This window comes from Acomys russatus, chromosome 8, assembly GCF_903995435.1.
Source record: "Acomys russatus chromosome 8, mAcoRus1.1, whole genome shotgun sequence".
In the NCBI taxonomy this organism is placed as follows: Eukaryota; Metazoa; Chordata; class Mammalia; order Rodentia; family Muridae; genus Acomys; species Acomys russatus.
The window spans coordinates 4227194-4243681 of record NC_067144.1 but is presented as its reverse complement, the minus strand read 5'-3'; the positions used below and the strand labels follow the sequence as shown (position 1 = coordinate 4243681).

Here is a 16488-nt window from a genome sequence, read left to right as displayed (position 1 = left end):
GTGTAATCATGGTGACCATGGCTCCACCTGAGCTTTCCCCAGGTCCACAATATAGCATGAAAGACAAAAAGGACCAAACTAGATGTCAAGGACTGTATTGAAAAGATGGATGGCTCCACACTGCTGACAACCACATCATCCTCCCTTTGGATTTTGCCAAACAACTCATTCACCAGATACATCGGAATACCCACTTGAGATTTAAGGAGTTACTGAGAAATGCCAACTACAAGATCTTTCACCTGGGACCACTGGTAGATGAAGCTGTCTCCCACTGTCCCATCTGCAAGGCTATAAACCTATCTAGTACAGGCCAAGGTAGCCCAAGAAATAGGTTACGAGGACAGCAACCTGATGCCAACTGGGAAATAGATTACACTAAGGTCAAACCAGGTCTATATGGATATAAATACCTTCTAGTCCTTATAGATATCTTTTCCAGCATGGGTGGAAGTGTTCCCTACCAAGAAGGAAACAGCCAATGCTGTTTGGAGGAAATTAGCCCCAGGTATGGACTTCCTACCTTGCAGTTAAATGGATGGAACTAGAAAATATACTGAATTGAGTAACCCATACCCAGAAAGACAAATGTGTCATATTCTTTCTTATTTGTGAATCCTGAGTCTGAATCTTTGATGGGAGTGTATCACCTAGAGATAGTCACAGACAGCAGAAAAGTAGATAAGGACCATGGAGGAGAGAGAGAAGAAATGCAAGAGAGGAGAACAGCAGGATGCAGGTGCAGCAAAGTAGAGAAAGATGAATGGTTCTATTTTAAATAATGCAGTAAATTATTATGACACCTAGGTGCCCAATGACTGATACAGAGAGACTATGATTTATTTATTTTTGGAAGCTGCTAGCCTGAACTTCCTATTAACTCGGGGTTAATTAGGGACCATTCCTTATCCTCATACGGTTACAGGAGATAGTTAACATTCATAACAATGTCTATGACAGAGTGGTAACCAGATCTCAAGGCACTGAAATTAGCATTTGAAAACACAGTTGGACCTTCCTCCAACATCTCCCCCTCTCTAATTAAAAAGGCTATTTTAAAACTATATACAGTAAAAATAATTATGAAACAATCATAAAAGCTAATAGTTAAGACTTACGTACATGACATCTAGTCTAAAGGTATCTGGAAACCTTGAAGACTATATTACTTATCCTATCTTGATGGGTCTAAAGTGTTTCACCTAAATTATTCTCAATCATATCTTGTACCTATCAATCTAAAAACATCTATCTATACCTTTAAAAACTTTTTTTAACTCTTAAGCAACTAAGATTAAATGTAAAGCTATAAGTATCTTGTCTTCAACCCCATCAGAGACTTGAGATGGAATAAAATTGATTTAATTACCTGAGTAAACAGGAAGTGAAAGCTAGCAGCTTCCAAAAATAAAAAATGACACAGACAGTTTGCTGCCTGGTGCCTTGCTTGCCAAATTTGAAGCCATATCCTTAAGGAGGTCCTTCAATGCTCATCATCTTCTTTGAAGTAGGCTGGGGGTGCTGCCAGGAGCTGACATGTCTGTTGTCAGAGAATCCTTGAATTAATTTTTTTTTTAATTGTTAAACGCCATTTTCTGTAGATCTGTGAGGTTTCTGAAGACCACCTATTTTTTCATTTTTACATAATATATCTATAGAATCATATGTATCTGGTGAATTAGGATTTGTATTCCTGTGCCAAATTAGACTAGTACCAGATATGACCATGAATTGATCAACTAACAATTAATTTGCATTATTTAATTACCCTAAACAATTTGTAATAGCAGCTTTAAAAATACTAGAAGTAAACCTTGTATTATAAATGAGTTGTATGGGAACAATACCCCTCATACCAGAGTACAATGTGTGTGTGTGTGTGTGTGTGTGTGTGTGTGTGTGTAACAAAGTAACCTTGAATTTTATCAAATACCAAAATTTATACCAATGTATTAAAATAACCTTATTTAAATATAACAATATCTCTAAGTTGAAGAGAAGATAAAATAATCTACCTCTTGTCTTGTTATTCCTATATTTTTATATCCCCCCTTCTTTGTTTTCAACACTTTTCTCCTTACATAAGAAAGAAAGATAGGAAAAAGAAAAAAAAAGAGAAATCCCTGAGTCTAACTGTGTTTTCTGTCTGAACAAGACCATTAATAACTTGTAATCAACCCCTTTAAAACAACAAACATCTATTACCCAAGAAAACAACCAAAATCTAGCCACCCCACCTTAAAGGATATAGGACATCATTCCCTTAAGGTTGCTTCCTGTAGGATATCTTTTGGGGGGCCCAAATAAAATTGGAGAAAAAATGGCTAAGCAAGCTAGCAATATCATTTGTGCTCCAGTCTCTAAATGTTGAGAAATTCCATGCTTAATAGAAGTCCTGTTTGGAATGGTCTGAAATGCTGGATCAACTGAGAGCAATAGCTTCCTTAAAAGCTTTTGTGGGGCAAGATCTGATGGGGGGAGGGAACAGTAGCTGAAGCAGTCAAGGCTAGAGCATGCAGAATGCTGGAACACTGTGTCAGTGTCTCAGTATTCTGGAGGATAAATCCTGTCAGGTCTGATCAAGTGTCAACAGTGTCCACTTCTTTTGTTCTGAAAACATAATCTCTCACAAGTAATATACAGTTCTAAAATAAATAGTGTGAGATATGTAGGACACACACATTAACTAAGGATGATTTTTCTGCTCTCTGTATGAGCAGAAGAAAGACATCTGTAATCTTCATTCATGCCATATGTAGAAAGACATGTAGTAATAAGTCATGGGGATTCTGTAGGCAACAAGATGTGTTGGCTATGCATAGACATTCATGTCTCAGCCAGTCTCAGAGCTGTTCTGATATAGTGGGATTGGAAATATAAGTTACCTGTTTGTTCTGCGGTTTACAGTCATGTAAGTATAGACTGATTTAACTTAGCGGTCTCTCTTTTACCTAGGTCTGTCGCATTTTTATTTCCCTCAAAAAGGACGTATAATATCACCATTACCAATGAACACACAAACATTGCCATATGGAAATCAAAATAATACTGTATAGATCCAAATGTCCTCTGGGCTCTAGGGCACCTGTTGTATTAGACCAAGCTGCCACCTGTCCCTGATAAGAGTTCCCCACATCTAAAGGGATAAACTGGTTGCCCAGGGCAACTGAAAAGGCATTACTTTTTAAAAATCAATTTTAAACTCCTTTAAGCATATCCTAGGCATTTTGTACCTGGGTTTTTATATTTGTTGCAGCTATTTTCATCTCACCCTTGTCTCCATACAAAATGGGCAGTTTTTCCTTTACAGCCTTTTGTTTTGGTACCTGACTTTGTTGCCTGTATAGTCCCCTGTGTCTCTTTGTGGCAGCCATGGCCTCCACCTGTGCCCTGCAATAGTGTATCACATTTAACAGGATAAGCCAGCTTCCCAGAGCATCATGACACCTCATCTCAGTCACCATTCAATGGCCTTTGGCTGTGGGAGGCACATAGCTTGCATGTTCACCTCCCAGGCTAACTTTGAGTTCTTATATTGATTAACAGAATATTCCTTTTAGGCAAAAATGCCTATTGACACCAGTTTTCTTGTGGGAGCCCCACTTTCTAAGGATAATGGCCGGCCTTTTAGGGCATTATGACATCATCTTCTCCTTACATAAACCTAAGATTGATGTGTATCCATCCTCTAGATCAGTAAGGGCATTATTATCCAATATTAAGAGAAAATTTATTGGTAAATTTAAAGAAAAAAAAATGTCATTCTGGATCTTGGACTATCTTTGTAAGTAGCTTGTCTTATCAGCAGAGGGTCACACCCTAACTTATTGTGTAGAATAGGCTGGTCTAGAATTTACAGAGATCTGCCTATTTCTGCCTCCTTTGTGTTTAGATTAAGGGTGTTTGCTACCACTGGCCTGCTCAAATATTTCATCTAAAGTCCATTGATACTCAAAAATATCAAACAAAAATCAAGCAAAGAAACAAGTAAAATCTGAGTTTGGGGAGAGTTGTGCCATCATCTCATATAGCAACGTCGCAACCCTGTTCATAACTTTTGAGAATTTGGTTGTTGCTAAATTGTGTCACTGGTCCCTTTACAGAAATAACTGGCAGACACCTTACAGCTAGAGAGCCCTGAGCTCCAACTGCTATCAACTTATGACTTTCTATAAGGAAGAGTTCTTTTTCCTCCTCCATTTTCGTTGTTCGTAATTTAGCATTACATCCTTTAGTTCCCTCCCTACTTAAGTTCATTTCGTCTTGAGCTTTTGTAGAAAAGGCACAGACAACCATCAGCACTGAACACCTTGCAACCAGGTTCATGACAACAACAACCAAAACAAAGCCAGAAAAGATCCAGGTAATCTCTACCATAGCATTTTCCATTTTAGCTGTAGTTCTAGGCCTAGCTCTTCCTAACATCCTTTCAATGCAGTAGCTGTGCCTTTAGGCTTTGGTTAAGAGAGACCATAGCAGCCTCCATTTGCTACCCTCTGTCAGGTTTGTTGAAAGGCAGCAGCTTCAATTAAGAGAATTGTACCTTTGAAATGCGTTTGGCTTTGGTTCCCCATTCTTTGGATAAGGAGCCATCTTCCACCCAGGATTTCTCAGGCTATGAACTTAGATTCAAGCCCCACATTGGTTCATCATTTGTAGAAAGATGAATTATTTATTCTATATTAAATAATGCAGTAAATTATTGCAGTGACAGTTTTTTCTTTTTTGGTTTTTGGTTTTTGTACTTTTATTGAATGTCTGATTTACACATCATGCATCAAAATCCCTCTCCTCCCCACAGTAAAATAAAACAGACAAACAAAAAAATCTTGTCACAGAAGCTGTAGTGTATCCCACAGTATAGCCTTTTGTCCACATATGTTTACTTTCAAATATTCATGGCTACGAGTCATGGGTCTGGTTTGAGGCCTACACTATTGTTACCAGATCCTCACTGGGACTGCTGTCAGATATCCCATTGTTGCAATGTGTCAAGAAGATTCTTAATCTTTGAATCTGCAGGTCGGGTCCCTTCATGTGGTCCAACAGGTCATACATGGGGTAGATATTGGGGTGAGGTCCACTCAGAGGCCTGGATCAGGGCCCACTCCCATGTCCTCAGGGCAGGGACCACTCTCCTGCTCCTGTGTCCTCAGGGCAGGGCCAGATCTCCACCTCCCATGTCCTCAGGGCAGGGCCCACTCTTCCACTCCTCTGCCATCAAGTCAGGGCCGGCTCTCCTGCTCCCATGTCCTCAGGGCAGGGCCAGCTCACCTGCTCCCATGTCCTTAGGGCAGGGCCCAGTCTCCCACTCCTGTGTCATCAGGGCAGGGCTGGCTCACCTGCTCCTGTGTCCTCAGGGCCAGCTCTTCTGCTCCCATTCAATTTGCCAGATTGTTGCTGGCCGACAAGGCCTGGATGGCCTCCTACTCCTGTGAGTACTGGGTCTTATGGGCCATCAAGCAGGTGGCAAGTAGAGGCCCCTCAATGTCTTTATTGAGTTGCTTGCAGAAACCATTGATGTTGACCTAGCTCAGCTTCTTGTCCTAGGAAACTTGTGGCTCTGTTGATTCGCACCTCCGAATCTCTGGTTCCGTGCGAACTCCATCCACGATGGTCCCTCACCTCAGTGCTGCCCCTAGTATCCACCTCTGCACAATCTTGCTCTTGGTGCTGAGAATGGCCCTGGCCCATGAGAGGAGGTCTGTGAGGCCTGTGGTGTGGGGTGTGCAGTCCTTGCTTGAGCTAGGCTCAAACAGCACTCCCTCTTCAAATGCCATCTCCTTGGCCCACACTGCACCAGGCCACAACCCAAAAAGCAGCAGCAGCAGCAGAGGAGGCACCCTGGGTCCCTCGGGGCTCACTGGAGCAGGGTCACTGGGGGCTCATTAGAGTGTGGTCCTGTGGTCCTGTGGCTGGAAGCATGGACAATCCACATTACAGGATTTCCTTCTTTCTGGGAAACACCAGCACTGTGTTTTGGAGCTCTCAGTATGGTCCTTTGGTGGCTATGCAATCACTGCTATTCTGTGGATCAAACACAGCATGCAATAGATGCCATCTTGGATTTCTAATATATTATTAAGCATTTCCTCCCAATCAGGCCACTCTTGAGGGTGAACATTTCTGTGTATCTTGAAACACAATCATCTTCAGAATGCATTGAAGACCTCAGCTTTCAAACCCCACAGACCCATGTCTGCTGCGGTTTTCTTTAATGAGATAGTTCCCCCAGTGACTGACACAGAGAGACTATGATTTATTATTAAGCTGTAAGCACTATGCTGGGCAGATTCTGAGCTACTCTAATTCTAGTACCCTTAAAACCCACATAAAAGCCAAGCACTTGCCAGTCTGAGGACTCCCAGGGTGGCTTCTGCTCCATCAGTCTGTTCCTACAGCCACATGCTCACCATCATCTTGACTTATGGCAATTTCTCTCTCTCTCTCTCTCCCCCTCTCTCTCTTTCTCTCTCTCTCTCCACTCCTGCTGCTCTGCTGTTTTCTCCTCCCTCAAACACAAGCCTGGCACCTAAAACTCCACCTCCCTTTCTTCTACCCAGTCATAGGTTTCAGCATCTTTATTTAGCCAATCAGGGATAATTGGTGACCATGCCTTATCATCACATAGTTATAGGAGATAGTTCAACATTCATAACAATGCCCATGGCAGGGTGGTAACCAGATCTCAAGGCACTGAAATTAGCATTTGAAAACACAGTTGGACCTTCCTCCAACAGTGAAGGGGAGTGAGAAAAATGAGTACAAGGACTTACCTGGGGGAAGGGAAGGACTACACAGTGGGAGACAGAGGGATGAGGGAATAAATAACAGCGATGATACACAAAAAATATATAGGGAATCATATTATTTTATGTTTATATAAAATAATATATATATACCACTGTATATCTGTGTGTGTGTGTGTGTGTGTACAATTTAAAGGAAGTTATGCTACCTTGAATAACATTGCTGCCCCCAAAAGCCATGGACTATCTAACAGAAAGTTTGGAAAACTGTCTGTTGAGCTGTTTGTGAGAGTCTTCCAAGAGACCTTCAAAAAATACAGGCTATTGCATTGCCTTTGTTTACCTGAGAGCTTACAGGTAAGACCCTATTGCTGAGGACACTATACACTTCAAATTCAGGATTTGGGAGAGTCAAGATGGAACTGACCTGAAAGCCTCCTCCTTGCAGAGAGATGTCATAATAATGAAGGTACCATGTAAGCTGCAGAGGGATAAAAGTCCTACCTACTATAATTCCTATGAACCACAATAATGACCAATATGGCAAGATATCATTAAAGGTCAATAGTGGCACTTCTGTCCTAGGAGTAACCAACATCCACCAAATTCAGTGGTTCCCAACCTTCCTAATGCTGCAAACCCTTAATACAATTCCTCATGTTGTGGTGACCCTCCCCCAACCATAAAATTATTTTTGTTGCTACTCCATAACTGTAATTTTGCTACTGTTGTGAATTATAATATAAATATATGATATGAAGACAATCTTAGAGTGTCATTCTACCCCCCTTGAGAACTGCTGGTCTAATTAGATTTAAGGCCTGTTCAATAGGAATAAATTTGTGCCTGGCACTGTAAACCTAGCCCACTACTGGTAAAAACTTCAACTCAGGAGGAGAAACTACTACTACCACTTTCCTACTCTAGTGTAATTTCTAAAAGCATTCTAAATACTTTAGTTTATCCCCCCGTACAAGTGTAGCTCTCACCACTCATCAAAGAAACTTTATTTTGTAGCAGAGACAGTTACAAAAATCCACAATTGGGTAAAACATAGAAAACAACTGACCATGAGGTGCCCAATGTCAACTGATACATGTACAACACAACCTCTATATCTAAGGCTCAGAGAACATCATGGAAAAGAGGGCAGAAACATTAGAAGAGCTATAGGATCCAGCTATTTGCTGCCAAGTAGAAGGAAAAGCTGCACTCGCGTAACCTCAACAATATGGTGGCCTAAATGAGACCTGAAAAGTTAACACACAAACATGAACAGGGGAAGTCTCATAGGCCCATCCTGAGATGAAGAGCTACAGCAATTGACAGTTACTGAACGAGTAAGAATCAGTTCTCACCAGGGACAAAGCCCTTGACAAGCTATTCAATCTCTATTAAGGAACAAGAGAGCATTAATTTGAGAATAGGAGTGACACAGCAGAAGTTTGAGGATGGCAGTGTCAGGAAAATTATGTAAGAACAATATTCCTATATGAAATTCTCAAAAGGTAAATTTTAAAAACAAATCTTAGAACAATCCTACAGGCACAAAATCTAATTAATTAAATACCTTGTAATAAACCTACTCTAGAAAACAAAGAACCTCTAAAACAAAAATTTTAAGACCCTGAAGAAAGAAATTGGAGTAGACACTACAAGATCAAAAACTTCTCATGCTAACAAACCAGAAGAATAAATTTTTCAAAGATGGCTATCCTTTAAAAAGCAGTCTACAAATTAAATGCAATTCCAACCAAAAATCCCAAAACCATTCTTCACAGACATAAAATAGCAATTTAGAACTTCATATGGAAATGCAAAATACCAAGGACAGCTGAATTAATCATGAACAAAGGGAATCTTACAGGAAGTAACAACATATTTGAGTTCAAGTTATACTATGGAGTCACAGTAATAAAAACAATTTGGCACTTGCACAAAAACAGGCACTTGGCCCAGTAAAATATAGTTGAGAACCAAACATAACTCTAATCCATACACCTACATGAACTATATCAAAGAGGTCAAAATATACACTGGAAAAAATGGCAGCATCTTCAACAAATGATGCTGGGAAATCTGCATTTTAACATGTAGAAAAATGAAAGTAGAAGTTTAAGTCTTATGATGCATAAGACAACTCCAAATGGATCAGAGGACCTCAACATAGACCTGATATCCTGAAACTAGTAGAGGGAAAAGTAAGGAGTACACTTTAATGTTTAGGCATAGGTAAGAAGTTTTTGATGAGGACTCATGTAATGAAGGAAAAAAGACCAACAATTGATAGATGAGAGCCCATGAAACTAAAAAAAAAAAAAAAAAATCTGTATAGAAAAGGAAACGGTCAATAAAGTGAAGAGACAGCCCACAGATGGGAGAAAATTTTTCACCAAGCTATACATCTGGCACAGGATTGGTGTCTAAAATATACAAAGAATTTTTTAAATTAAATATTAATAAAACAAACATTCCAATTAAAGGTGGGCTGTGGATAATAACCTATTAATGAGGAACCTTTAGGATGGCTGCTGTTAATTAACAAATGGACAGAATCTAGACTCACCAGAAAGATAGTCCTCTGGGCCTGCTGCTGGGCCAGCCTCTGAATGTTTTGAACAGGTTATTGAATGCCTGTCTTGATGTAGAAAGACTCATATTAACTTTGGGTGGGTTAATTCCCTGTGTACAGATTGTGGACTGCATAAAATAGATTTAAAAAAACTGAAAACAAAGATTCACCTCTCTGTCTTTCAAGAGTGTATTGTGACTGGCTGCTTCAAGCTCCTGCCACCTTGACTTCTCCTTTGTGATGGGTACCTGGAACTATGAGATAAAATAAATCTTTCTTTCCTTAAGAAGAAAGAAAAGGAGGGAAGGAGGGAGGGAAGAAGGAAGAAGAAGAAGAAGAAGAAGAAGAAGAAGAAGAAGAAGAAGAAGAAGAAAATATTGACTATGGAATGGAACAGAAAGATCTCAAAGGAGGGAATACAAATGGCTAGTAAACACTTTTTAAAGTATTCAACCTCCTTAGCAACCAGAGTAATTCAAATTAAAACCACCAAAATATTCTATCTTACCCCTGTCAAAATGTCCATCATCAGTCATACAACTGATGAAAATGCTAGTGTGAATGTGTGGAAACGGAAGCTTTTATATTCTATTGGTGGGAGTATAAACTGGTGCAACCACTTTAGGAATAATTCTTAAAATAAGAACTATAAATAACTGACATAAGGCCACTGCCTGCACTGCAGCTAACCAGAGGAACGAGGAGTAAAAGAAAGGCATAGAGAAAGCCAAGCAGAGTTGCTGGCTGTCCAGGGGCTCCACAGAGCCTGCCACCCTCACAGCAACTCAGCTGAGTGAGAGAGAGGCGGAGAGGTACCCAAGCAGCTCCATGGGTGGAGTCCTACATGAGCACCACTAAGCTGCCAAGCTGAACCTGCCACTTCCTGCACCCTGCTCCCAGCATCGCCATTCCGGAGCCCTGCAGTGACACGGACACCAAGACTCACCTCTCTGACAAGGACTGGGGGTTTTCTGATCTGCAAGAAAGAGACCATGGAAATTACCAGGACCCACAGACCACAGCCAGAGATAGAGATCACTGGGGAGACCAGGGACCAGGTTGGGAGCCACAGACTGCAAGAACTGGAGAACAATAGGGAAGGACACCAGAAGCTACCACCCAACATCAGAGATAGCAAGATGATTAAAGGACAGCGTAAAGAACACAAACACCAAAAAAGAAAATAACTCACCATCTTCAGATCCCACCTATGCCAAAGAAAACAACCCTGAGAATTCAAACACAAGTGAAATAAAAGAAAAGGGCCTCAAATCCTTAGTAAAGAAGATGGTAATGGAAGAAACCAATGAAATCTGTAACCAAATGCAAGAAGATGCAGCCAAACAGGTGGAAGACATGAAAGAGGCCTATAGAGAAGCACTGGAAACTTTTCAGGAACATACAAACAACCTGATGAAGGAAATCAATAAAACAGTTCAAGATCTGAAGATAAAAATGGAAACAGTGATAAAGGCATGGACAGAAGAAAAACGGGAAAGAGAAAGATTAGAAAAGAAAGCAAGGAGCCTATCTAACAGAATTCAAGAAATGGAGGAACAAATCTCAGGACTAAAAGATAGAATCATAGAACTCGAAGCAACCATCAATGAAAATACTAAATCTGAAAAATACCTGACACAAAACATCCAAGATATCAAGGATACCATGAAAAGACAAAAACTGAGAATAATTTGCATTGAGGAAAGAGAAGACGCCCAACTCCAAGGCCCAGAAAACATCTTCAACAATATCATAAAAGGAAATTTCCCCAATTTAAAGAAGAAGATACATATAAACATACAAGAGGACTATAGAACACCAAAAAGAATAGACCAGAAAAGAAAATCTTCCCACCACATAATAACAAAAACACAAAATATACAGAAGAAAAAATATTTAAAGCAGCAAGAGAAAAAGGCAAAGTAACATACAATGGCAAACCTATCAGACTTACACCGTACTTCTCAGCAGAAACCATAAAAGCCAGAATGGCCTGGACAGAAGACCTGCAAAACCTAAAAGACCACAGATGCCAGGCCAGACTTCTATACCCAGTAACACTATCATTAACTATTGATGGAGAAAACAAAATATTCCATGACAAAAACAAATTCAAACAGTTTCTATCCACAAATCCGGCTTTACAGAAGTTGCTAGAAGGAAAACTCCACCCCAAAGAAACAAGCCACAACCAAAACTACACAGGAAATAGATAACTACACCATCACAAAAACGCAAACACACAATCTCTCTACTGTAACCATCTTCAAAAATTAAAGGACTTAACAGTCACTGGTCATTAATATCTCTCAACATCAATGGTCTCAATTCTCCAATAAAAAGGTACAGACTAACTGAATGGATACATAAACAAGATCCAATGTTCTTCTCCACTCAAGAAACACATCTCACCCACAAGGACAGATAGTACCTCAAGGTAAAAGGCTGGAAAAAATATTGCAAGCAAATGGTCACAAGAAGCAAGCTGGTGTAGCCATTCTACTATCTAATAAAATAGACTTTCAATCAAAATTAATCAAAAGAGAAGAAGAAGGATACTTCATATTCATCAAGGGTAAAGTTAACCAAGATGACATCACAATTCTGAACATCTATGCTCCCAATACAAGGGCACCCACACTTGTAAAAGATTTATTAACAAAGCTTAAACCACTCATTGAACCCCACATATTAATAGTGGGGGACTTCAACACCTTACTTTCACTGAAGGATAGGTTGGTGAAACAGAAACTAAGCCGAGAAATAACATCATTAACCAACGTCATGGATCTAACAGATATTTACAGAACTTTTCACTAAAACACAAAGGATTATACCTTCTTCTCAGCACCCCACGGATGCTTCCCCAAAATTGATCACATAGTAGGTCACAAAGCAAGCCTCAACAGATACAAGAAGTATGAAATAATACCTTGTATCCTATCAAATCACCATGGTCTAAAGCTGGACTTCAACAACAGAAATAACAAAAAAGCCTACACACACATGGAAACTAAACAACTCTCTACTTTATGACACCTGGGTCAGGGAAGAAATAAAGAAAGAAATAGAAGACTTCCTGAAATTCAATGAAAATGAAGGAACAACATACTCAAATTTGTGGGCACATTGAAGGTGGTGCTAAGAGGAAAATTCATAGCACTAAGAGCCTTTATGAAGAAATTGGAAACATCTCACATAAGCAATTTAACAACACATCTGGAAGCCCTAGGGAAAAAAAAGAAGCAGAAACACCCAAGAGGAATAGATGTCTAGAAATAATCAAAGTCAAGGCTGAAATCAATAAATTAGAAACAAAGAGAACAATTCAAAGAATCAACAAAACCAGGAGCTGATTCTTCGAGAAAATCAACAAGATAGACAAACCGTTAGCCAAACTAATGAAAAGACAGAGTGGACACTATCCAAATCAACAAAATCAGAAAAGGGAGACATCACAACAAACACTGAAGAAATACAAAGAATCATAAGATCTTACTTTTAAGGCATATATGCCACAAAATTTGAAAATCTAAGGGAAATGGACAAATTTCTTGATTGATTCCACTTGCTAAAATTGAATCAAGATCAGACAAACCAATTAAATAGTCCTATTTCTCCTTTGGAAATAGAAGCAATCATTGATAGTCTCCCAAACAAAAGAACGCTCAGGGCCAGATGGCTTCAGCACAGAATTCTACCAGACCTCAAAGAAGATCTAACACCAATACTCTGTAAGCTACTCTAAAAGATAGAAATGGATGGAACATTACCAAATTCATTCTATGAGGCTACAGTCATATTGATACCTACACCCACAAAGACCCAACAAAAAAAGAGAGTTTCAGACCAATTTCTTTTATGAACATTGACACAAAAATACTCAATAAAATACTCACAAAACAAATACAAGAATATATCAAAGATATCATTCATTATGATCAGGTAGGCTTCATTCCAGGCATGAGAGGGTGGTTTAATATACATAAATCCATCAATGTAAATAAGCTGAAAGAAAAAAACCACATGATCATCTCCTTAGATGCAGAAAAAGCATTTCACAAAATCCAACACCTTTTCATGTTAAAGTTTTGGAAAGATCAGGAATACAAGGCACATACCTAAACATAATAAAGGCTATATACAGCAAGCCAATAGCCAACATCAAATTAAATGGAGAGATACTCAAGGAAATTCCTCTAAAATCGGGGACCAGACAAGGCTGACCACTTCCCCCATCTCTCTTCAATATAGTTCTTGAGGTTCTAGCCAGAGCAATAAGACAACAAAAGGAGATCAAGGGGATCTCCAAATCAGAAAGGAGGAAGTCAAATTATGTCTATTTGCAATGATATGATAGTGTACATAAGTGACCCCAAAATTCCACCAGAGAACTCCTACAGCTGATAAATACCTTCAGCAAATTGGCTAGATACAAAATTAACTCAAAACAGTCAGTAGCCTTCCTATATACAAATGACAATTACACAGAGGAAAAATTAGGAAAACTACACCCCTCACATTAGCCACAAGCAATATAAAATATCTAGGAGTAACTCTAACCAAGCAAGTGAAGGACTTATTTGAAAAAAGCTTTAAATAGCTGAAGAAAGAGATTGAAGGTGATATCAGAAGATGGAAGGACCACCCTTGTTCATGGATCAGGAGAATTAACATAATAAAATTGACCATCTTACCAAAAGCAATTTACAGATTCAATGCAATCCCTATCAAAATACCTACACAATTTTTTAAAGACATTGAAAGATCAATTCTCAACTTCATATGGAATAACAAAAAACCCAGAATAGCAAAAACAATCTTATACAATAAAAATCCTCAGGAGGAATCTCCATACCTGATCTCAAGCTGTACTACAGAGCAACAGTAATTAAAACATCATGGTACTGGCACAGCAATAGGCTGGTTGATCAGTGAAATCAAATCGAAGACTCAGAAATGAATCCACACATATATGGTCACTTGATTTTTGACAAAGAAGCCAAATATATTGAATGGAAAAAGGGTAGCATCTTCAACAATTGGTACTGGTCTAACTGCACGCCTACGTGTAAAAAGATGCAATTAGACCCATATTTGTCACCATGCACAAAACTCAGGTCCAAGTGGATCAAAGACCTCAACATAAAACCAGAGACACTAAATCGGTTAGAGGAAAAAGTGGGGAAGAGCCTGGAACACATTGGCACAGGAGACAACTTCCTGAACAGAACACCAATAGCCCAGGCCTTAAGGTCAACAATTAATAAATGAGACATCATGAGGCTGAGAAGCTTCTGTAAAGCAGGAGGCACTGTCAATAGAAAAAAGTGACAACCTACAGACTGGGAAAAGATCTTCACCAACCCTACATCTGACAAAGGTCTAATATCCAAAATATATAAAGAACTCAAGAAATTAAACACCACCAAACCAAATAACCCAATTGAGAAATGGGGCTCAGAATTAAACAGAGAATTCTCAACTGAAGAATATTGAATGTCTGAGAAACACTTAAAGAAATGCTCAACGTCTTTAGTCATCAGAGAAATGCAAATCTAAACAACACTGAGATTCCACGTCGAGGCCAGAGAGATGGCTCAGAGGTTAAGAGCACTGGCTGTTCTATCAAAAGGTCCTGAGTTCAATTCCCAGCAACCACAGGGTGGCTCACAACCATCTATAATGAGATCTGGTGCCCTCTTCTGGCCTTCAGGTGTACATGCAGGCAGAATATTGTATACATAATAAATAAATCTTCAAAAAATAAATTAAATTAATTATGTCTGTTAAAATGACTTCCACACATTTATTTAAGCCTGAATAAAAATAACTTGTTTCTTGATTAGTTTAACCGATTGTCAGATAATCTTTTTTCAAGGAAAAATTCCTTTATTCTCCTTCTAAAATGTGAAATTTCCAGCACATGAGTCTCATAATGTCATGTATCCTTTTCTGGAAAGTCATCTGTGTCACCGGACACACAGTAGCATAGGCATTGAGTACAAGTTTCTGAAGATTCAGAAGGACTGGCTCATAGATCCAGAGCAACGTTGAGCGTGATGAAATGATAAGGTTCACCCAGTATGTGAGCACAAAGACACTCACCAGTATCAGGGTGGTCTGGGTGGCTCTCTGCTCTGGGGAGTATCTTGCCGAGAGGCTGCATCTCTGAAGATGCAGTGATCTCCTGTGGTGCCAGAACAACAGAACCACCATGTAAGCACTGGAGAACAGCATGAGCCCCACAAAGAAGACATCCCTGGAGAGTGTCAAAATGAAAAATAATCTCCTTGTGATGAAGGTAGTTGGGTTTAACGAGCAGTGTTCACTGACAGCAAGTAGATTTGTCTGGCTTCTGTTGGAATAAGCTACAGCATACAAGATGACACCACTGCTGAAAAACAAATTGAGGAGCCAGAAAAACAAGAAAATATGGATGGTGTAACTTGTAAGCGCATGTTTGGCTTTAACCATCCAGCTGGTGCGTGGGCTGATGGTGATGGCCTGGAGCACACTCAGGAAGCAGGTGGTACAGATGGAGAGGCCCCGCATCACCCTGCTTACGTAAAACAACGCCTTGCATTTGAAGTCGTTCTCTAAATTCAGTGATTCGAACATGTCTGGAGACAAAAACTCTAATGCCACAAGAAGCATCACAATGTGGATAAGGGCCAAGTGACACGTGATCAGCTCCGCGGCCTTAACTCTGCCATCTTCAAGAAACATGAAGATGTGCAACAGAAGAAGGACGGTGCTGGCTGAAATTCCAACGGCAATTTGTAAATAACAAATGTTCTTAACGATGACGTGAGTGTGAATCGCATTCATGTTCATGACAGAGAGGTACATTCTGTGTCAAGAAAGAAGGAAAGAAAGAAAAAAAGAAAGGAAGGAAGGAAGAAAGAAAGAAAGATGGAGGGAGGGAGGGATGGAGGGAGGGAAGGGGGAAGAACCCAGTGCCATTATTAAGATTTTTTGAGATCATTCATAGTTTTTGAAAATTTTGTACTGTGTATCTTGATAATATTCTCTCCGCTACAAATCCTCCTAGATTCACATTCTTTCCTACATGCCCAAGTTTTGTGTCCTCTCTTAAGCCTACCAAGTCCAATTCAGATTTTAAATTTTTATTTATACATATGGGTGTTCTGCCTGCATTTATAA

General features: G+C 39.5%; 1 protein-coding gene across 1 annotated transcript; it reads right to left on the bottom strand.

Moving 5' to 3' along the window:
- Positions 1–15213: 15213 nt before the first annotated feature.
- On the bottom strand, positions 15214–16173 carry LOC127193219 (putative vomeronasal receptor-like protein 4). The gene has a single exon (XM_051150524.1). The coding sequence runs from the start codon at positions 16171–16173 to the stop codon at positions 15214–15216; it is 960 nt and encodes a 319-aa protein (XP_051006481.1).
- Between the last annotated feature and the right edge of the window lie 315 nt (positions 16174–16488).